At 34.4% G+C, this 24,199-nt stretch overlaps 1 protein-coding gene across 6 annotated transcripts in view; it reads left to right on the forward strand.

The window, feature by feature from the left end:
• Positions 1 to 24,199, forward strand: part of NBEAL1 (neurobeachin like 1) — a 109,782-nt gene that overhangs the window by 75,269 nt on the left and 10,314 nt on the right. For all 6 annotated transcript variants that reach the window (XM_070421889.1, XM_070421891.1, XM_070421886.1 and 3 more), the window contains 12 exons: positions 28 to 154; positions 2,481 to 2,629; positions 3,233 to 3,366; positions 4,339 to 4,440; positions 5,969 to 6,064; positions 6,852 to 6,976; positions 9,242 to 9,382; positions 12,346 to 12,476; positions 15,122 to 15,231; positions 19,473 to 19,590; positions 20,841 to 20,938; positions 23,728 to 23,844. In XM_070421889.1, coding sequence (XP_070277990.1) covers positions 28 to 154; positions 2,481 to 2,629; positions 3,233 to 3,366; positions 4,339 to 4,440; positions 5,969 to 6,064; positions 6,852 to 6,976; positions 9,242 to 9,382; positions 12,346 to 12,476; positions 15,122 to 15,231; positions 19,473 to 19,590; positions 20,841 to 20,938; positions 23,728 to 23,844 — 1,448 coding nt within the window. The remainder of the gene's footprint in view (positions 1 to 27; positions 155 to 2,480; positions 2,630 to 3,232; positions 3,367 to 4,338; positions 4,441 to 5,968; positions 6,065 to 6,851; positions 6,977 to 9,241; positions 9,383 to 12,345; positions 12,477 to 15,121; positions 15,232 to 19,472; positions 19,591 to 20,840; positions 20,939 to 23,727; positions 23,845 to 24,199) is intronic.

Here is a 24,199-nt window from a genome sequence, read left to right on the forward strand (position 1 = left end):
TTTAATAGATATTTTGTTTTTAAACAGGTGTCCAGCCCTCACAGCCTTCCAGTGATTCATTGCTTTTGGAAGTAGTGAAACAAGTAAAAGTTAGTGATATGGAGGAAGATAAGTTAGATCTTTCTGAAGAGGAAGTAACAGCCAGAGTAAATATGTATGTATATGTATTTGAAATAATTTAAAATTGTTTTGTTCTGAGAAATGGGATTATAAAATTGTGGAAGATAACTTGCTTGAAATTTTAATACTATACACTTCCAGGGTCCAACAGTTAATGCTATATCAGCTGTTAGGAGTGTGTCAGTGTTAACTGAGATTATTGAGGAAGGCTTCTTAGAACTGGGATAACTTCAAGCTGGACCTTGAAATTAGAAAGTATTTGATTCGAATGATAATGAAAATATAATATCCAATTTATGGTTTATAGTTAAAGCTGTGTTTAGATGGAAGGGTGCCGCATGAAATATAACTCTTAAGCAAAAGGAAGAAATTATAAAGATAAAAGCAGATGCCAGCCAGCATGGCTCAGTGGTTGAGCATTGACCTATGAACAAGATCATAGTTCGATTCCCGGTCAGGGCATATGCCCAGGTTGTGGGTTCGATCCCCAGTGTGGGCTGTGCAGAAGGCAGGCGATCAGTGATTCTCTCTCATCATGAATGATGTTTCTCTCTCAATCTCTCTCTCTCTCTCTCTCTCTCTCTCTCTCTCTCTCTCTCTTCCCCCCTCCCTCCCTCTCTCTCCCTCTCGGAAATCAATAAAAAAAATCGTTTAAAAAAAGATAAAAGCAGAAATTCGTGGAAAAGAAAAAGCAAAAAGATAAAAGAAAACCAAAGTTGGTTATTTTTGTTGTTGTTGTCATCGTTTGTTGTTAATCCTCACCTGAGCATATTTTTCCATTGATTTTTAGAGATAGTGGAAGGAAAGGAGGGAAATAGAGAGAAACATCAATGTGAGAGACATATTACTGATTGGTTGCCGCCTGCACGCACCCCAACCTGAGCCAGGGATTGCACCCCAACCCGGGGCGGGCATCAAGCATGCAACTAAGGTATATGCCCTTGACCAGAATCCAACCTGAGACCCTTTGGTCCACGGGCCAATGACCTATCCACTGAGCCAAATCAGTTAGGGCTAAAGCTTTTTATTAAAACACAGATAACAAAATAATAAACCTCTAGCCAGACTAGTTAGGAAAGAAAGAAAAACAACATAAATTACCAGTATCAGCAATGAAAGAGGAGATAATACTACAGATATTAAAATTATTAAAAAGAAATACTAATGGAATATATCCCAAGGAACCAGAAACACCAATTAGAAAGGATATCTGCACCCCTATGTTCATAGCAGCACAATTCACCGTAGCTAAGATCTGGAAACAGCCTAAGTGCCCATCAGTAGATGAATGGATTAGAAAACTGTGGTACATCTACACGATGGAATACTATGCTGCTGTAAAAAAGAAGGAACTCATACCATTTGCAACAGCATGGATGGAACTGGAGAGCATTATGCTAAGTGAAATAAGCCAGTCAATGAAGGAAAAACACCACATGATCTCACTCATTCATGGATAATAAAGACCATTACAAACTTTTGAACAATAATAGATACAGAGGCAGAGCTGCCTCAAACTGATTGTCAAACTGCAGTGGGAAGGCCAGGGAGGGTTGGGGGACAGGAGGGAGGGGAGTAAGAGATCAACCGAAGGACTTGTATGCATGCATATAAGCATAACTAATGGACATAAGACACTGGGGGGTAAGGGAGGGCAGGGGTTTGTCAAGGGTGGGGGGGATAAAAAGGGCACTTATGTAATACCCTTTGTAATACTTTTAGCAAAAATAAAAATAAATAAATAAATAAATAAATAAATAAAAGAAATACTAATGACCAATAAATTTATGCCAATAAATTTGTGAACTTATATGAAATGCATAAATTCTTAACAATGTATTTTGTGTAAATAAATCATTCAAATATAAATCTCATGTCTTATAAAATTAATATCCAATAGTTTTTTAATTATCTACAAAAATATTCTTCATATTTAAATTATTTAAATATTGTTTAATATTCTCATTACCAGTTTCAAAAAAATATGTTTTACATTTTAATTGTATATGACTTATTAAAACAAAATTCAGTGAATCTTTAATACTACTGGCAGAAGTCAGTTTAAACATGCAGCAATACTGGTCATGTCATTTTAGTTATATTTGGGAGACATAAATTGGCCCACAGAATATATTGTGAATAAAGGATTACAACATTAGTGGTTTCATAAATTACTATTAGAAGTGCTAATTATGATGGATTCTTAAACTGTGAAATGAGACTTTCCAAGAGTAAGTCAAACTTAGAGCATCATCATTATCATAGTATCCCCTGACAAGAAACAAGATAATACTATGTACTGCTAATCTCCATATCTTACTTAGAGTGAAGTGAGTTTTGATTGGTTTTTGTTTTTACAGTGATGAGAATAAAGAACAGGATCAAAAAGAAAAGTTGGTCTTCTCAGTAGACTGTGAACTCATTACAATAATTGACATAATTCCTGGCAGATTAGAAATCACTACTCAACACATTTACTTCTATGATGGCAGCATTGAAAAAGAAGATGGTGAGGAGTTCTGGGGGAATAATTTCTGTTGTTCAATATTAAGTATCCAGTTTATCAATCATTAATGTGAAAAGAGCAATCAAATGGGACTGTGGAATTATAATCTATCATGAAAAGGAGAATTGGAGAGTCATATGGGATTAAATTTATATTCAATGATGTATTGAAGGGAATGCTTTTGTTTTATCAGTGTTCTCAAAAGGTTTGGTTGAGGGGATTGCTATAAACTTAAGTTATAAAATACAGTATTAATTTTATTTGTATGTCCACTCATTCCTGTAGGCTTCTCACCTAATCCTTTATCTAAAAATAAAAGGATATTTAAATCTAAAATGTCAACATAAAGAGAGAAAAATGTTTCTGAGATATAATATTCAGAATTATTTTGTATTCTAATAGGAAGGAAGTACAATAGCTATAGCATTTTAAAATAGTTTTAAGAGAAACAATTTAAATATCCAATAAATTAACAAATGGTGTTTTGATATAGAAATTGAATTTATTTTTCCTAAGTGCTACTTTTGTTGGGAACTAGGAGGTATTTTCTGCATAGCATGAGTAACTTTTTATGGTACTTAGTCACAAGATTCCTTCTGTTTTAAGGAGTAGGCTTTGATTTCAAGTGGCCTCATTCTCAAGTTCGAGAGATTCACCTACGGCGTTACAACTTAAGGAGGTCAGCCATTGAGATTTTTCATGTTGACCAATCCAACTACTTTCTCAACTTCAAAAAAGAGGTATGTAAGATGCTACCTTTTTTGGAAGCCCCAAAGTATTAGCTTGAAATAATTTTCCAGTTAGTGAGCTATAATGAAACTTTAGAATCTATTCTTTCATCAAGTTAGAATGTTAGATGAAAAAGTATGTACAGGGTTGGGCAAAAGTAAGTTTACAGTTGTTCATGTGGAAAATAATAAATAAAATACAAGAAGAAACACTATATTTTGCATACTCACAAATGTAAGCCTACTTTTGCCCAACCCTGTACTTTGGAGGCTAGCCAGTATGTGAATTTTTGTTGAGATTATGTTTGAGCGTATAGTGCTTGTTTTCAGTTTTTATATATGGGTAAGTAGTGGAATGTTGAGTGTTAGCCAATACATAACTCACGGTATCCAATTGTGAAATAATATGGAATATAAATAACATGATTGGATTTATGCAATTAGGTTGGGTTCAAACTAAACAATAATGGGGCATGTATTTCGTCTGGAGAAGAGTACATTCTTAAGCAGCGTGAATAATTAATAGATTACCACTGAAGCCAGGTTCCCTGGGTCTAAGTATCTGCTCCACCATTAGCTGTGTAAACTTTGACATATTACTTGCCCCATCCTTTCTTCCCTCTGCCATTATCTTGGAGTCAGACTTGACATCACATTCTGACATCTGTCCCCACCTTGCTAAGCTCTCTCTCCATTCTCTCTCACAGATGTCTCTCCTAATAAAATTGTTTCATGTTCAAGTCTGTCTTGGGGAGCAATAGCTAGTGAGTAAAGTTTCTTTCGGGGATGATGAAAATATTTCAAAGTTAGATACTGCTGATGGATGCACAACTCAATGTACAAATAAGCCCACTGACTAGTACACTTAAATGGTGAATTTTATGGTACAGGAATTATCTCAATAAAGCTGTTACAAAAGCTTTAATAATCCTGGTTTGTCTTGATCAATTTTTAAGCTATAAAATGCTGTTTTTTTTTTAATAGGTCAGAAACAAAGTATATAGCAGACTATTGTCATTTCATTCTCCAAATAGTTATGGAACTAGATCACCACAGGAGTTATTCAAAGCATCAGGATTGACACAGGTAGGAAATGGTGTTCATTTTACAACTCAGAGTTTTGCATAAAAGTAAAACTTTCTTCTTCTGATTATTTTATTTTGATTATTATAACTGCTGTTCTTTCATTCAGGTTGATCTTTTGAATTATCTTTGAATCTTTGTTTTCCTCACACATACAGTGCCCTGTCTTGCAGCTCTCGTATTACTCAGTTTATAAGCATATCTTATGAATTCTTTTTTTCTTTTACTAATTTTCTCTTTTTAAAAAATATGTGTTTTTTCCTTAATAATAAAAGTAACCCATGTATGAGGTAAAAAATAGAGAAATATAAAAGACATCATGGAAAAAAGGTTTAAAAAAAAAAGCGTCATTCTTTTGACAGCCAAAGCTAATGCTTTTGTGTATTTTACCCTCACCTATATCCTAACATCTCTTTAATTTGTACTGCCAAAATCCAAGGAAGGGCCATTGTTTTTTGCAGTCCAGAACTGTTAGTAGTTTCCTAATTGGGGTCTCTGACCCTGGCTCTCTCCTTCACCCACATGTGCTTTAATAGTTTATTTTATTTTTCAATTGCAGTTGGTATTTAGTATTATTTTATATTGGGTTCAGGTGTATAGCATAGTGGTTAAACAAATATATAATTTAGGAAGTGATCCCCCTAATAATTCTAGTACTCACCTGACACCATCTATAATTTTTACAATATTATTGACCATATTTTCTATACTGTACTTTAATCATAATCTTAAGTGTTGTTCAAAAAGCCATCAGCCATTTCTTTTTTGTTGCTTATGGAATAAGCTTTATGTAATAAAATACAGTCTGTTTTCTGTGGAATAAACTTTATTAATTAAATTACTAATTTCTCAAATTGGCACTTAAAAACAATTATAGTTGAGCTTTTAATAAAATCTGTATACATAGATTAATTTCTCACCGTTTCCCATAAGTTACATACATACCTTGAATGTTAGTCTGTCAGCAAAATTCTCTAGCATACCCACACTGTGTAGAGTAATTGTAGCAGGCTAGGTGCAATAAGGTGGTAAAAGAAAAAAAATATGATTGTCTTTCTTCAGAAAATTTTGTATCCACTGTGTAGCAAAATCCTTCTACCATTGCTCTATAAAGACAGTTTTCTGAGGTTAATGTAATGCTCATATAAAATTTGTAGATCATTCTAGTACATTAAGGTAATTTTTAAAAATATGCACATATGAAAATTTCATTTATAAAAAAATTTTAAAATTTAAAGACAACCAATAAAATATTTAATTAAAATACAGAATTTGTATGAAGACCTTTTAGATTGAAGTATAAAATTTATGTGGAAGTTTCTGTTCCTTTTCTAGAGGCCAATTTTAAAAAGGAAGTGAATTTAGAAAAAAGTACTGATTTTATGTATCTATTTAGCCTTTTTTGAAGCCCCATTTCTTTTATCAGAAATATGATAGAGATGAGAAAAAAAAGATTGTTAGTAATCAGTAATAGTTACTGATTTCTAAGACACATGGATTAATTTTGTCTTTTTTTTTTTGTGCTGCCTAGAAATGGGTGAATAGAGAGATATCAAATTTTGACTACCTCATTCAAATAAATACAATGGCAGGGCGAACCTACAATGACCTTGCACAGTATCCCGTGGTAAGTTTTATATAAATATGGAATTGCCTTTCAGTTTTATAGTATACAAAATACATGCGTATGACAGTTATTTGTTATTTTTAAAAAAATTTAAAATGTTTTGTCTTTCTGTAAATTTTCTAACCTACTATTTTCAAGAGTTACATAACCATCCTATCTATTAAAGAGGTGATATGCAAATTGACCATCACTCCAGCACAAAGATGGCCACCACAAGATGGCCGCAGGGGAGGGCATTTGGGAGGGACCAGGCCTGAAAGGGAGGGCAGTTGGGGGCAATAAGGCCTGCAGGGGAGGGCAGTTAGGGGTGACCAGGCTGGCAGAGGAGGACAGTTAGGGGTAACCAGGTCTCCAGGGGAGGGCAGTTAGGGGCAACCGGGCTGGCAGAGGAGGGCAGTTAAGGGTCAGGCAGGCAGGCAAGCGGTTGGGAGCCAGCAGTCCTGGATTGTGAAAGGGATGTCCGAGATTGGAGAGGGTGCAGACTGGGTTGAGGGACACCCCACACACACACACACACACACACACACACGAATTTCATGCACTAGGCCTCTAGTAACAAATAATTGAAATATAGAGGCCTTTTTTTCTTTTGCTTCATTGAAAATATCCCAGTGGAATTATAGGAAATAATACTTCTGATTATTGAAACAAAGATGAATAAACATTTGCAATAGGTAAAGGATTTTTAAAGACTATTCTTTTTTGCTGTTAGATAAGCATTTGATGTTATATGGGGATAGTAGCTTCTCTAGGAAGGGATGTCTAAATTGTAAATTGTGTTTCTTAGTTCCCCTGGATTTTACAAGATTATACTTCAGAAGAGTTGGACTTTAATAACCCATCTGTATTTCGAGATCTTTCCAAACCAATTGGGGTAGTTAATGATAAAAATGCCAAAGTCATGCGAGAAAAGTAAGTGCCTTTTATCATTTTGAAAGATACCCATGGGTTGTTTGAATTTGTGTTTATTTCTATGGCCAACCAAGCATTACTCTATTTAAATGCACAACTACTTTTGCTAGTCAGTCTGATAATTCCTTCAGTAAGTTTTCTTGAAAATGTATCAGTTGTCCTTTAAGTATCTTAACTATAGGCTATTTCCCTTTGCCAGATTTAAATTAATAGTACTTGTAATTTCTTTTCACCTTGTAACAAGTATGTACAAAAGGGTAATAAGTTCTTGAAATTTTTCTTCCCAGGTATTATAGACTTAACTTGCTAATCTAACATGTAAAAATATCCATCTAAGGTAATATTTTAGTAGATATAAAATTAATGCTAACCTGTTACTTACAAATATTGTGATGAAGAACCGTGAAATGTGTGGACATTTTAAAAGTGCCATTTTAGTTAGAAAGTATTTTATAATTTTATATATTTACTAGAGGCCTGGTGCATGAAATTCATGCACTCGGGTTGGGGGGGCGGATCCCTCAGCCTGGCCTGCACTCTCTTGCAGTCCGGGACTGCTCAGGGGATGGCCACCTGCCGGCTTGCAATCCGGGATCCCTCGCTCCTTACCGCTCAGCTCACTGCTCCTTAGTGCTGTGGCGGAGTGGCTCCCACTACTGCCACTGTGCTTGCCAGCCATGAGCCCGGCTTCTGGCTGAGCAGCCACTCCCCCGTGGGAGTGCACTGACCACCAGGGGGAAGCTCCTGCATTGAGCGTCTGCCCCTGGTGGTCAGTGCACATCATAGCAACCGGTCATTCTGCCGTAACAGTCACTTAGGCTTTTATTTATATAGATCATGTAGATGATCTACCCTATAAATGTCTCAGGTTTTTTTTTTTTTCAAAGCCACCTGCAGACAAGTAAAAGTAATTTTCATTCCCTTTTTCTCCATGTGAACTTGTGGATGACTTGTCAATTATGACTTCTAATAATAAGGACAGAACTGTTTTGCCAACAAACTTACTTGTAGATTTATTTGGGTACAGATTTCTTTCTTTATTATTTTTATTTGCAAATCTTAAGACTTTTGTAGTGTTTAATATTTGATTTGATTTACTAGTGGAATTTGGCAGTGTATGTATTACCTTACTGCTATTAGGCAAACATTTTTTTCTGACAATAATAGAATAAAAGGTTTATTTTTAACACTATGCCACAGGAAATACTTATCATATAAATAACTTATTGATAATTGAAGGTACAAGTTATTTTAAATATCAATAGTACATTTTTAGCATAGTTACAAATGACTTTGACCTGAAAACCTTTTTTTTATTCCCCTGAATAATAATGATTTCAATATAAAAGAAATTGGCTTCAGCTTGAGGAACTTATTAGTATTTTGGTTGAAAAATTTGTGTCTGTTGCTTCAAAAAAACTGTTCACTCATATTTAAATTTTATACCCACTGATTCAGATATCACCATTCAAACTATTCAAAACAATTACACCTATAAGTATCAGTGATAGCGCTTGCAGAATCACTATATGTCCTTCTATAATGATCTGGTTGAGGCCTTCCTACTGTCCACTATTTCCTTCATTTTTTTCTTTTAGACTTTTAGGCATTCATTTTTATAATTCTTGACTGATTCACCATATGTTTCTTCTATTACCTTGGCCACAATAGGATGTCTAATTATTGCATTGCTTACAATAGCAAAAACAAACAAACAACCTAAATATCTAAAAGTAAGAAATAGTTATAAATTATCATATATCCATACATGTACCTGTTATAAATACCATGTACCTATTAAAGATAGACTATTTAGTCATTTGGAAAGATGTTAATAAAAAACTGTTAAATGATAATAAGTTATAAACAATATGTATAGGACTTTTATGTTAAAGTATAGTTGTGTATTAACCTATACATTAAGGATTGACTGATACTAACAAAAATGTTCATATAATAGCTGATTTTAAGCTTGGGGTTTTTTTTATCTCTGTATTTTCTCATTTATCTACAGTGAACATGTATTATTGCATAATACAGAACTGTTCCATAATCCAGTATTAGTGATATTTCATTGTTCAGAAAAAAATATTACTGAATAAATTTTTTTTTCTGTTTATTAAATGGTGTGATGATATGAGTACATACATCATGGAACATTAATAAGAATTTCTTAAAAACTGTTTTCAACAATGCAGTACAACCTTATGTCCTAATTTAATTTTATTGTTGTGGCCACAAAACTTTAGTTTCTTTTTTTTTTAGATATGAAAATTTTGAGGATCCTATGGGAACTATTGATAAATTTCATTATGGTACTCACTATTCAAATTCTGCTGGGGTTATGCACTATCTTATTCGTACAGAACCATTCACTACCCTCCACATCCAGCTTCAAAGTGGAAGGTATGTTTTGGGTAAATACACTATTTCCTTAAGACTACACGTTATTGTTAAAAGCTCTTTGCCTTCCTGTCACGTACTGTATAATAGGGCCATGTCTTTTTTATTCTCCTCTATTAGGTTTTGATTCATGTAGCTACTAGATAAATAGCCAAAGTAGTTTGAGAATGGGTAACTCCAGGTGACTTACACAAATGTCTGTTAAGGAGAATTTCTTTTTTTTTACTATTACCCAGTGCACCTTTGTGATTCATACCATAGATTTACTAAAGATTTAGAGCTAGAACTGATTTAGAGCTAGATCCAAATCATCTACCAGAGATTAAAACCTAACCAATGCCCACATAGTCCTCCTAAAATTATTAATTAATCAAGAGAAATAAAAAGAAGGAGGACTAAAGGGCTCTTACATTATTAGTAGCAGCTCAAACGGGTCTGTATGCCATTTTCTTATATTACCTGTTAGTTTTAAAATGTATCTATGTTACACATTTTCCTAATGATCGTGAAGAAACAAACTTCTTCATGAGTCTTCAGTTTCTCAGTGTATCCCCCAGTTAGTTCTCTCCTGATTCACATCTCTCCTGATTCCATGTTGCCGTATTCTTTAACATTACCATTGGCCTTTCCTACCCAATTAAGAGCTATGTAACCATTGCCTATTCTACTGTCTTTACATGTAACTTTTATTTCTCAAAATTAACCCTGGTCCCTTATTTCTGATTTTAGTACATTAAGCCTTGGTTTTTAGGATGAGAACTCTGTTCTCAAGATCACTATAAACCTCCAAATGTTACATTTATAATGATAAGCAAGTAATTTCCCCTCCAGTAAAACCTGTGTTTTTTTCAGCTTTTAATTTTATGAATAAATGATTTTTTACAAAGCTTCGAAAATAGATTCTGTTTTTGCTTCAAAAGACACCGTTAAGAAAGTGAAGATAGCCCATTTAGTGGGAGAAAATATTTGCAAATTGTATATCTGATAAGGGACTTGTAACTGGAATATACTACTATAGAAAACCCATACAACACAATAATAAAAAGACAATCCAATTAACTACTGTACACAGAGGATCTGAATAGACATTTTTCCAAGGAAGATATGCAAATGAACAATAAACATGAAAAGATACACATCATCATTAGTCATCAGGGAAATTTAAATCAAAACCAAATTGAGATACCACAAGGATGGCTGTAATCAAGACAGAATACCTAGTGTCAATTAGCATGCTGAGAAAATGGAACTCTTATGTACTACTGTGGAAAACAGTCTTCAAAAGGTTAAACAAAGAATCGCTATATGACCTAGCAATTCTACTCCTAATTATCTCAAGATAATTGAAAACATATATTTATGCAAAAACTGGTACACAAATGTACATAGCAACATTACTTATAATAGCCCAAAATGGAAACATCCAAATGTCTATCAACTGGTAAAAGAATATATAAAATGTGGTATATCCATAAATGGAATATTATTTGACCATGAGTGAATAAAAGGAATGAAAGCTTGATGCATGCATGCTATGACATGGATGAACCATGAGACCAGTATGCTAAATGAAATAAGCCAGACACAAAGGCACATCTTGTATGGTTTATATGAGATGTCTAAAATAGGCAAATTCATAGAGACAGAGAGGAGATTAGGGGTAGATGTAGGGTGATTGAAGAGTGACTGCTAGTAGATATAGGTTTCTTTTTGGAGTGATGAAAATGTTCTAAACTTGAATGTGGTGGTGGATGCACAACTCTCTGAATATACTAAAAACAATAAACCATTGAATTTTCTACTTAAGAAGAGTGCATCATATGTTAATTACATCTCAATAAAGCTGTTCTCTCTCACACAAACAAAAAGATTCTACCATTAAAACTACCTCTCCTTGAGTTTGGATACACCATTATTAGACTTTATTAATGACCCAGTCATTGACAATAATTAAATTCAGAGTTCTGCTAAGTTTAGCTTAGCCTCAATCCAAGATTGTTAAGCATAAAAAGAGTCAAATTAGTCATCAGTGTCACTTATTAAGTCATTATTTAATAAATCCAGGAAAACAATATTAAAGTTGATGAAACAGAAGGAGGTTACACTTTTTGTGATTAGAGAAAGCATAGTAAAATTGTAGCATGGCCACTTGGGTTTCTTTCAACTACCATAGAGCCATGATGGAACTTAAAAATAATGTTAATATAAGACAATAGTATATATAAAAGCTGTTTTCCTAAATCACCCTCTGGTTTTTAGTAGAAGAGCTTGTAAAGCTATTTATGTATCAAGGGTTAAGTCAGCAGCATTCTGATAGATCTATGAACCACATATATTAATACTATCATACTTTGATATTTAAACTGTAATTTTAAAATATTCAAATAACATTTATTCACTTTCTGTAATAGGTTTTACTCAGCAAAAATTATGCCTTTTTCAAAGGGATTAAGAAGTACAGATGGGTAGTTATATAATAGACATGAGGACATGAAGTACAGCAAATATAGTCAGTGATGCTTGTGGTGACTATGTATGGTGCCAGCCAGGTGCTGGGATAACGGGGAGCATTTTCAATATATGATTGTCTGACCACTAAGCTGTACACATGAAACTGGTGCAAAGTTGTATTGAATGTAAACTGTAATTGAAAAAAAAAAGTGCCATTTTTAAGGTTTCTTAGGTTTATATTTAATCTAATTTTTAAAATTTCACATTGTGATTGGGTTTTCATCTATTTTAACTAAGATGATACTAGTGATGACTATGGTAGTATTTAGTTCCTGACAACAGAGTATAACAGTCATAAGAAGGAGAGCAAATTGTGTTTTTAGACTTAACGGAGAAATGTTAAGAAAAGAGAAGCTAATCATTAGGAAACGTTTAAAGGAAGGTTAAAGGTTTGTTTCATGCCTGTTGTTGTTCTCATTCAGCATTCACCTTTCTCTTTCACTCTACGCGTGCAGGTTTGATTGTGCAGATCGACAATTCCATTCCATCCCTGCTACCTGGCAGGCTCTCATGGACAATCCAAATGATGTGAAGGAACTGATTCCTGAATTCTTCTATTTCCCAGAGTTCTTGGAAAATCAAAATCGTAAGAAATAGGAGATTAAAAATTTGACTATAATATTTTAGGTCCCAATGGAGGATCCTGAAAAATATTTTTCAGAATATTTTTGGGATGTTCTATTGATTAGTTAAGATGCATTCTGCCTGTATATTATTCAGTGACAGGGCTTACTGATGCCAGGGTACTTGTCTTACCTTCCAGGGAAGGGCTACAGTAAAGTAAGATAAATGAGTAAAATTTGAATTAATAAGAGATTTTTTCAGAGTACAGTGTTTATTAGAGAAGCAAAAATGACCATATGCTATTTCAGCCATATAGCAATTTGGTTAAACATGTTTGAGTTAGATAAAATAAGGATTTAGACCAGGGATCAGCAAACTGTAGCCCATAGGCCAAATCCATGGGCAAATGTATGTGTTTATAAATAAAATTTTGTTGGAACACAGCCAGCCAATTCATTTATATATACAGACTGTGGCTGCTTTCACAGTAAAAGAGCAGATTTGAGTAGTTGCAACAGAGGCCATAGGGATCACAAAGCCAAAAATATTTATTATTTGACCCTTTATTTAAAAGGTTTTCTGATTCCTGATTTAGAGCAGAAGACAGGAGGCAAACTGAAAAGAATTAGTTGTCACAATATTTGAAAAATCAGTATGTTTTTGAAGGAGAGAATCACGAAGCTAAATACAGTCGTTTAAAATATCCAAATATTTATTCTGTGAGGTAGTTTTAGATTTAGTTTAAGCACAAATAAGGAAATGAGCAAGATGGTTACTACTGTTGTTCTTTCAGGAAATTTCACAGTGTCAAAGAACCATCACCAACTTCTTTTTCCTAGCATGCAATGTTAATGTAAAGGTCATATACCTTTGCTTGCACAGTGGAATTATCTGTCAGGCCAGGGAGAACATATTCAGGGCCTCATGTCCTTGGTCATGCACATTGCGACAGGTGTTTGGAGGCAGGGCATCTGATTCTCAGTAAGGCAATTAGAATTGGTAACTTTAAGAAAATCAAGTGAATCTATTGAGTGAGTCTGATCCTATACATTCTTAGTCAGTCATAGGACTGGAGTCTCTTAAAGCAGAGTATCTGGGATAGGTGGGATGAGCAGATAAAATCTGAATGCAGAATTTAAAGTTTTCTTAGTTTGACAATTTCTAACATTCACCAGAGCCATTTCTAACTATACATTGCCTCTTTGTTTGAAATGAGCTAGTTGGGAGAAAGCAAAATATATTAGTTAGAATGCCAACAACCATTAGTTTATATTAGCATTACATTAGTAAAACAAATATTGGTAAAAAAACAACTCATAAGTGTGAGATTCAGAACATTTTAGTGTTTTCCCTCATAAAAACCCTGAGGTATGGTAGTTTCAAGTGGCTTAACAATATCATCCAAGCAAAGTTCTTTCTGTATTTCACTCTGCTATTCTGTGTTTTGGCTTTGCCCTTGGCTAGTTCCTCTTATGGTTACAAATAACTAAAGCAGTTATAGGTATCATAGGCAGACATAATGGTGTCTTAGAAAGAAGTGAGATTGTTAATTGTGTCATTTCTTAAGAACGAGAAACCCTCTTATAACTTCCCCTCATTCTTCAGAGCTGGGTCATATACCAACCCCTATACCAGTCACCTGCAGCAGACCTGAATTATAGGGCAGGGATGGACAACTTTAATAAAATCCAGGTTCTGCTACAAAATGAGGAATGGCTGTCAGGTGGCCGACACTATCTGCTATACAGTGGTTGACAAAGCTATAGACCCTGTGTGTCCTGTCATTCTATGACATTAAACCTCTCTTATACTTTGAGACACACTGATATTTTAAGGCAACTTCTTTTATGAAAGTCTTTTGTGTTAACATTGTTCCCTTTCCATACTTTATAAATGAGAAAATCTCATTTTGGGGTTCTAACTATATGAGCAAATCTTTATGATGTCAGTATCTACTTAGAATATTGGTATATAAATATTTTTCTTCCATAAGGCAAGTATAAATCTTAAAGTGAGTTTAATGTATGAGTTAAAAAAAGCTCTAAGGAGTTATGTTTTGTAAATTAACCATTAGAGTGACTATATTATTTTTAAATTTAAGAACACTTAATCTTGCATTTTTGTTCAGATTAAGTTTTTGTTCATAGCTATAAGTTTCCTTCAATAAAAAATTGCCTTAACCAGTTTGGCTCAGTGGATAGAGCATCGGCCTGTAGACTGAAGGGTCCCAGGTCCGATTCCGGTCAAGGGCATGTACCTTGGTTGCAGGCACATCCCCAGTAGGGGGTGTGAAGGAGGCAGCTGATCGATGTTTCTCTCTCATCGATGTTTCTAACTCTCTATCCTTCTCCCTTTCTGTAAAAAATCAATAAAATATATTATTTTTAAAAAGCAATTATTAATCTGATTTACCTTGTATTAACTAATTTGAAGTGATTTTATTTTTATATACCTTTTTAATTAACTGATAAACACATTCTAATAGATAAGAATTATTTTTACCTGTTCCGTAAATTTAGATTAAGAAGGGAACTTGATTCTCACCTTTCACTTTTAATGAAAGAAGGAAAAAACCTTACGTTTTGCCAAGAAATGTTTCTTCATATTTGTTCTACTTGATTTACTTAAATATAAAACGACTTGATACATTTTTATTTTATGTCTTAGAATTTAACCTGGGTCGTCTACAAGTTTCCAAAGAACTAGTAAATGATGTCATTCTCCCCAAATGGGCTAAGTCAGCTGAAGATTTCATCTATAAACATAGGAAAGCTCTGGTAAGATTTTTGTGTTTAGTTATTAGAGATTAATAAGATAAAGATGTATGTGTTTTCCAGAGGATGGAATTAAGTGTATCTGACTATTATTTTTCTACATTAATTTGTAATCTATTATATATGATGTTTGCATAATATAATAATTTATTCTGAGGGTAATGAATGTTCGGATGTAGGGAAAGTATAGTCAAGTCCCATGGGTATATGGCAAAAAAATGTCAGTTCTGTAAGGTACCTGCCTGTTGTATATGAAACTATTTCAGTCACCAGGCTTGGTATAGTTTGATTTATTGTAGTTCCCACATTTGTTTCAAATCTAATATAAGGATTAGTACACTTTTGTTTTCTCTGAAGGATTTTAGTAAGTTTTCAGGATAGCTAAATCCTAAATGCCACTTTTAAAAAATGTTACTAATTTTTAGCTAAATTTTCACTTTGGAATCGAAGTACTAGTGAGAGTTAGGCTAATGTTGATAATTGCATTTTATCTTGCAGGTGATGTGCCCTCCCCCCTCTCCTCGCAATAGCCCACCTTGTTCTCTATTTAAACTGAAATGTTGCATATTCCAAAACTAATTAGGCCAATACTTGGAAACATTCCCTGTCATTAGTATATAGTTTGTCAAATTTACAGTATTCAGGATTAGATTATAATAATTGTAAGCAATAACCTTATGCATGAATAAGGCAACTCTGAAAAAGAATCTGTTTCTTATAGCTAACCAGGAGCTTCTCAGATGCTTTCCTCTATATTATCGATGACATGCAATAGGGGCCCAGGATTTCAGGGAAGCATGCTTCCTACTAATAAGATGTTAGAAGTTTGTGTTTCAGTTATGTTTTTCTGCCTAATAAACTATTCCAAAATGTAGTGACTTTAAACTATAGCCATTTTATTATCTCTCACAGTTCTGTGAGTTGACTGGTCTCAATTAGATAATTCTTCTGGTCTTGTTTGAGGTTCTCATGCCCTTGGAGTCATATGATAGCTAAGGCTAGAGTCAAGTAGGCTTCATTGAGACGCTGGCATGCTGGACTTTTCTCCTTCTTCATGTGGTCTGAGGATATCGCTTTTTCATGTGGTCTCTCTACCTGGGTAGCCAGACTTCTTACATGGCAGCTCAGGGTTCCCTGAGTGCAAAAGTGGAAGCTTCCACATTTTCTCATGACTTAAGGTTGTGAACTGTCACAGCATCACTTCTGCCACCTTGTAATCGTTAAACAGGATCAGTGCAGATTCAAAAAGAGGGGAAATAAATTCCCCCTCTCAATGGTGCAAGTGAGAAAGAATTTGCAACCATCCTTAATCTACTATACAAGTCTGCCCTTGGGCCACAAATTATTCACTTTCCTCTAACATACAAATTACACATATTTCTTCTCAAGAGCCCCCAGTGTCTCATTTCTTTAAGACATGGATCTTTAAACTTTTTTCAGAAAGGACAGTATAATAAACTAGAGGCCCAGTGCATGAAATTTGTGCACGGGTAGGGTCTCTAGTGGCTGCCAGCTGCGGGCGGGAGCCTCTCTTCCCCGGCTGCCAGCTGCCAGCTGGAGCCTTCCTTATTTCCTTCCACACCACCCCCTGGTAGTCGGCACACGTCATAGCAAGCGATCGAACTCCTGGTCAGTTGAATTCCCAAGGGACACTTTGCATATTAGGCAAAAGTGGAAGCTTCCACATAGATATTTTCATTGGCTGTATGGTCTGTGTTAAAGTTCTGTCATGGAAGTGCAAAATAAATGGGTGTGGCTGTGTTGGACCAATCTACCAATCTGGCAACTAGTAAGATTTGGCATACAAGGAGTGGTTTGCTGATCCTTGCATTAAGGCATGAGGTCTAAAGTCCAGAAACTTATTATTCATCTAAATGTGGGGATGAAACTGTTCAGCTGTGTCTCTTGGATCAGAAGACTGAAGTAATGAAACAAGTTATCTGCCCTCACATAACAACAGTGATGTGACAAGGGCAGAATTTGATAGACTTTCTCATTCAAAGGGAAGAGAAAACAAGAGGCACCTAGCAGTAACTAGTTTGTAACTATTAAGAATTCTAGCAGGAACATTATCTCAGTTCCTTTATTAGGATCCAGTGCTATTTCCTGAGTGATTCTTTATGGCTCCTTTGTTCTACCCTTGGGTTGTTTTTGTGTTTTTTTTTTAATATATTTTATTGATTTTTTTACAGAAAGGAAGGGAGAGAGATAGAGAGCCAGAAACATCGATGGGAGAGAAACATCGATCAGCCGCCTCCTGCACATCTCCCACTGGGGATGTGCCCGCAGCCCAGGTACATGCCCCTGACCGGAATCGAACCTGGGACCTTTCGGTCCGCAGGCCAACGCTCTATCCACTGAGCCAAACCGGTTTCGGCTACCCTTGGGTTCTTGAAACCACCCCCACCCAGTCATTTGTTTTCCATTAAAAAAATGAAATTGTTTACATGAGTATTTTTGTCAGCCTCTTTCTTAACCATAGTAACTTGAGAGTCAAAGGTCTTCTTTTTTGAACAGTTTCTATCTTTTTCAGACTGAATTAATACATTTTCTTTTAAAATATTTTGGTTTTCATAGGCATCAATTCTATTGGACAAAAACCTTCCATATTACTTTGGGCTGAATGAGAGGCTCCTATGGGAAAATGCCCTTAAGATTCTTGTTAAAAAACAAAATTCAGCCCAGTAAATTTGAAGACTTAATAGACTTTATTCTATGATTCATGATTTGGGCAGCATCCCCTCTACCCTAGAAAGGAGTTCCCAGATGCTGTATAAAATAGAAGGCTTCTGTAGGCAGAAGGGAGCAGGAAAAGGAAGTCTAACATAGAGTGGGTTGTTTCTGGCAGCTCACCTTCCTTTGGGGAAAAGGCAAGGGTTTGTCATGCAAATTACCTCACTAGTGCTGATCAGGTGATTCCAGATTGACTGGTTAAAGCTCATATTCCTGGAATAGGCTGAAATTGTAATGAGTTTAGATATTAAGTCTTGGTTTGCACAAGTGACTCCATTTTTGGATTATTGTGTCTCTTTCTCTCTCTTTAACAGTCTTAAGATGCTCTATATTCTCTTGAGTGTGCCTATGAGGCGGAAAGACCTCAACAGATGGTTTGATAGCCACACTCCTGAACTAAACTTTTGACTGAGGCCATATTTTACTGGTGACATTGATTTAGGCCATTTGTTAACTTTGGGAATCTTTACTCTCTAATGACACTGAAAATGAGAAATAATTTTATTTTGAACCCAGCAAGACCTGGCTTTATATATTTTTAAAATTATGCTAAAACCTGAACAGTCTGTGCCCCCGCCTCCCCACCACCAAGTCATCTTATTCCTCCCACACTTTATCACAGGCAGCTAAAAAGAAACCAATCATCACTTTAAAATATTCTGCCTGGAGCCCTAACCGGTTTGGCTCAGTAGATAGGGTGTCGGCCTGTAGACTGAAGGGTCCCAGGTTTGATTCCGGTCAAGGGCATGTACCTTGGTTGCAGGCACATCCCCAGTGGGGAGTGTACAGGAGGCAGCTGATCGATGTTTCTAACTCTCTATCCCTCTCCCTTCCTCTCTGTAAAAAACCAATAAAATATAAAAAATATATATTTTTTTTTTATTTTTTTTTTAAATATTCTGCTTGGAAATCTTCATATCCAGATCCAGGAGTTCATTATTTACCCTTTATGTTTTTAATGTAACTAAAACATTGAGTCCTTTTTCTCCTGTCTGCAATAACAATTTCCTTACTGTCTTTTAAGCCATCTCAGAGGCTCCAGGAGATCCTTCAAGCCTCTGCCTGCCACCCAGTCCTCCTCTTAGTGGAATGGGATGGAGGGAGTGATTTGCAGAATCTTTCATCTTCCCCATTGTAGTTTTATTATTTCCTTGAATTGAATTTTAGACAACTATTTCAATGGAAATTTTACAACAAAGATGCATTCCAGAGCCATCATTAATTTTTTTTCATTAATATTTGGGCTGTTAGATGTATTATTTTTTCACCATTAGTTAAGAAATGCATATGTAGTAAATAGTAATAAATACATTGTGTACATTGTACAAGATATAATTCATATATATAGTAGATGATGAATAATTATTTAACTTGATTTTGAGATAATTTTATTTACAGTGGTAAGATTTTGTGTGGAAATGCTTAATTTACTCTTACTTTTTTAAAGGACCCATCTTTACATTGTACTTGGAAGGTATTTTATATTAATTACTTATTTGTTCTTTTCCTAGGAGTCTGAATATGTTTCTGCTCATCTTCATGAGTGGATAGATCTGATTTTTGGCTATAAACAGAGGGGGCCAGCTGCAGTGGAGGCACTCAATGTTTTCTATTACTGTAGTTATGAAGGTAAAACCTGTGCACTTTTTCTCTTGTATTATATTGCTAGAAAGTGTAATTTAATATGTGCTTATAACATGATATTTTGGACGTAACCATTTAACATGATAAAACTACATTTTAAAAAATAATTTTAAAACTATTTGAAAGATAAGAAATATCCTTTTGTAAAAAATAGTAATTAAAAGTATGTATGCAAACTAATTATAAGTGTCAGTTATTGGTGGCATAAAAGTTTTTGATCTCTGGCAGATATTTCCTATTCAGTCAGGTCTTACATTAAATATTTAGTATTAAGTTTTTAGCAGACTTTGAAAAAAGACCTTTAGAATTATAAATAATAATTCTTTAAATGATAATGATGACATTCTAATGTTTATTAGCTCAGGATCAAGAACATTTTTTGAGGGCTTTGAAAATCATACTAAGCAGTCCTTTTCTAATCATTCAGTAGAACTAATAGTTCTAAAGATTGTGAATAGTATGAAGTTATATGAATTATAGCAGAGCCCACATGACTTTCTGTACCTAGACAAGCATGTTTTCCTTCTATAAAAATTTGTAGGGAGGTAGTATAGCATGATAGTTAGGAGCATAGAAATCAGACCAACCTAGTTTGGCCAATTACTAGCCATTAACAATTCATGTTAGGTATGGCTGGGAATAATCAGTTAACCATATGTCACCTTCCCCAACATTTATTAGATAAGCAGTAATTTATAGCAGCATTTTTGTTAATCCTCCTCAAGGCTAATTTCCCCCCATTTTTTTTAGAGAGTAGAAGGGAGGAAGAGAGAGAAACATCAGTGCAAGCAACACATCAATTGTTTGCCTCCCACACACACTCTGACTGAGGCCATGGGTCAAGCTTGCAACCCAGCATGCCCTTGACCAGGAATCGAACCCAAGACCCTTCGGTGTGCAGGCAGATGCTCTAACCACTAAGCAATGCCGGCCATATAGGGCTATACCAATATTTTTGTGTGGTTATTACATTTGTTTCATCTTGACTATGATGAGGAAAACAATTCGGTATATTATGAGTATAGTTTGCATTTTTCTTAGAGAAACTTTTATGCACTATCTTAAATTTGTTTAAAATATTTTAGTTCTAAACAGTGGATAAAATTTATTCTTTTACATATTTAATTTTGATATTTGATGAAAATTTGCTAATCATTCTCTGATATATTATTCAGTTGTGTGGCTTACAATTTATTTTCACTCCATAGTGAGTTGATTACTTTTCCTGGTTTTAGGAGCTGTGGATTTAGATGCCTTAACAGATGAGAAGGAAAGAAAAGCCTTAGAAGGGATGATTAATAATTTTGGGCAAACACCTTGTCAACTGTTAAAAGTAAGTCATAAAAGTTATTGATTATATAAAAAGTGTAGAATTTAGTTGCTAAGGAGTATTACTACCAGCATTTTCAAGGATTTTGATGATTTAAAACCCTTTATCAAAGTTATTTAGAATTTGAGAAAAATATACTGTCCCTTAATAAAAAGTAGATTTAAATGATTGTTTCAATTTTGAAATAACAAAATATTGAAGTCAGTCCACATATACAGTCAATTACTCTTAAATCTCCAGAGGGCTTATATTTATTCAGAAAGCCAATTACTTTATTTTGTTATTTCTGAGAAAGAAAATGATGAGGTTGAAGGCTCCCTGTTAGATGGGCTATTACTCTCTCCTTTATTTTATTTTATTTTATTTATTTTTTAAAATACATTTTTATTGATTTCAGAGAGGAAGGGAGAGGGAGAAAGAAATAGAAACATCAATGATGAGAGAGAATCATTGATCAGCTGCCTCCTACACGACCCCTACTGGGGATCAAGCCTGCAACCCAGGCATATGCACTTGACTGGAATCAAACCCGCGACCCTTCAGTCCACAGGACCCTTCAGTCCAACACTCTATCCACTGAGCCAAACCAGCTAGGGCCCTCCTTTATTTTAATTGAATACCAGTTAGGTTATGTCATTAAAACAGCTCTTATATTGGGACTCGTTCTATGTGTAAGACTTTTTTTTTTTTTTTTGGTATAGCAAAGGTGGAGATTTATTGAAGAACAAGTACAGACTCCCACGTGGGGAAGGGGAAAGAATTTCACAGCACAGACTCCCACGTGGGGAAGGGGAAAGAGTCCCCTGTGTAAGACTTTTTTTAATAGCTGACATCTGCCCAAAAGGGGCACTTACCAGCCCGAGTCCAAACCCAGTCCTGAAACTCAAATTATAGAATATGAAACATATAGAATTAAATTATAAATATCACTGTATCTCTTTCCCCATACTAGTATCTGAAGTTGAATTGTCTTTCTGGTTGTATACAGCTTTGGATTCATAGAAGTTAATCCAGTGTTAGTTTTCAAAGATGTCTTGTTCTTTGTTAATATATGAATTTAGAAATGAAGAATACACAATAATATACTTAATTTTTTAAATTTAATTTTAGAGGAAGAGGTAGAGAGAGAAACATTGATGTGAAAGAGAAACATTGATCCGTTGCCTCCCATATGCACCTGACCAGGGATCGAGTCCTGGGTATGTGCCCTGACCTGGAATCAAACCTACCACCTTTTGGTGTACAGGACGATGCTCCAACCAACTGAGACACAAGGGCCAGGGTACAATAATATACTATTGATTATGTCTTTTTTTTTTAATGCAAGCACAGTGCTATGTGGTTTACCCAACTTTCACAATAAATATCTAATTATCCTCATTTTTCTGACGGTGAAGCCAAGTCTCAGATAAAATAATACCTAGCTTACAACACCTTAGAGAAATCACATACTAGTTTTTCCAAGTTTACACAACTAGAATGTGACTCTACCATGGCATATTTCCTCTGAACTTATAGCTGGAAGCTCCCTTGTTGAACAAAATCACTTTTTCATGTTCTTTGGGCTGTTATTTTATATCCTAATTTTGACACTTTCTGCCTTAGTTGTATATATATATTTTTTGCCTCACTATATTGTAAACATATAAAAGCAGCAACCTTCTCTTCATTATTCTGTATCTTTCTGGTATATGGTATGTGTGCAGTAAATGTTCATTGAATTGAAGTCTCCAGTTATTATAGCAATAGTAATCTAAACTCTGGCTGATAGATGTACTTTTGTTTTTTCAGTTATCAGACTAAATTTTATAATGGCTATTATTCCTTAACAACAGTTTATTTAAAGCTGCCAACATTGATTTTTATACAATAGTCATTTAAAGTCAGTGCTTTATTCCTTACCTGCTGATTGAAACAGAAGGCAAAAGTAACAATAAAACAGAACATTGGGCTTTGAAATAGATTTTTTAATGTTTTGAACCATTAATTTTTTTTAAATAAGAGTAGTGCTAATTTGTCTTTATTACCTTACAAAAATGACACAGAAATCAACCCTTTTTTAAAAAAAAATAAAGTGAATAATAATTACATGGATAATTGAGAGTTAAGAATTGAAGTACTTATGGCTGTCACATCTATTACCTGTAACCTAATATTTTGTGATGGAGATAGAAGAATCCCTTTCAGATAAAATTCTATTCTGCATTTTAACTGTGTTTTTGGAATGTTAACTTGATTTGTCATTTTCTTTTTATTTATAAAGATACTGTTCCGTGTCTCTTATATTAACCTTAAGAAAGAATATTTTATTTGAAAAGAAATGCAGTAATATCTATAAATTTATTCTGATAGTATTGACATTTTTATCTTATTTCAGGAAGTAAAGATTCACCCATATTATAATTTTTTATTTTTGAATAATGCATTTAATTTTACCAAAATTTAGGAAGACAGAGATCAAAAACAATTATATGTAATCCAACATAGAAATAAGTGCTAAATAAAATACCAAATAAAGTAATGTGCTCAGGAAAATAATATGAGAATAATTAATTCTGACTTAGATATCTAGGAAGATACCTGTAAGAAACACTTTAAAGTAGAAGCAGAGTTTTTTAGAAACGAAGATGGTAAGAACTCTACTGAGGGAGCAGTCTGGGCTATGACCTGGAATTGGCAATAGTGCATGGCATGTAATCTGTTGTAGCTAGAGCCCATTATGTCTGGAGGAATACAGTGAGAGATGTTTTAATAAAGTTATGAAATTATTTTTCCTTAAAATTATTTTAAAGGAACCACACCCTCCTAGATTATCAGCAGAGGAAGCAATGCAGAAGCAGACCAAAACCGAGACTTCAACCCTAAACCTATTTCAACACCTCCCTGAACTCAAGTCATTTTTTATAGAGGTAATATCCAACTTGGTAATGTCAAAGAGTTTTCTCTGTGAATTCTATACACCTCAGTGTTCCTTTTACTCTTCAATGTAGGGAGTGGATTATAATATTTAATCCAAAGTAGTAAATAATTCTGAATTACCTGTTCTTGGATTTTTAAAACAATCTTACTGAAAGCTTTTGTTTGCTACTGAATGGTAGTCTGAACTGTTCCTCTTGGCTTGTTTCTTCTAGTTCACATTTTCCTGGCAAGGAAGAATAAATACTTTTATTTAAATTGCTCTTTCTGACAATTGAGATGATGATAGAGGGAGTGTAAAATAACTCTTAATTATAATGTCTGCTCATGTATAAAATATGGCTTAAT

Source organism: Myotis yumanensis, unplaced genomic scaffold, assembly GCF_028538775.1.
Source record: "Myotis yumanensis isolate MYYU_CA2020_CCGP unplaced genomic scaffold, mMyoYum1.0.hap1 SCAF_8, whole genome shotgun sequence".
In the NCBI taxonomy this organism is placed as follows: Eukaryota; Metazoa; Chordata; class Mammalia; order Chiroptera; family Vespertilionidae; genus Myotis; species Myotis yumanensis.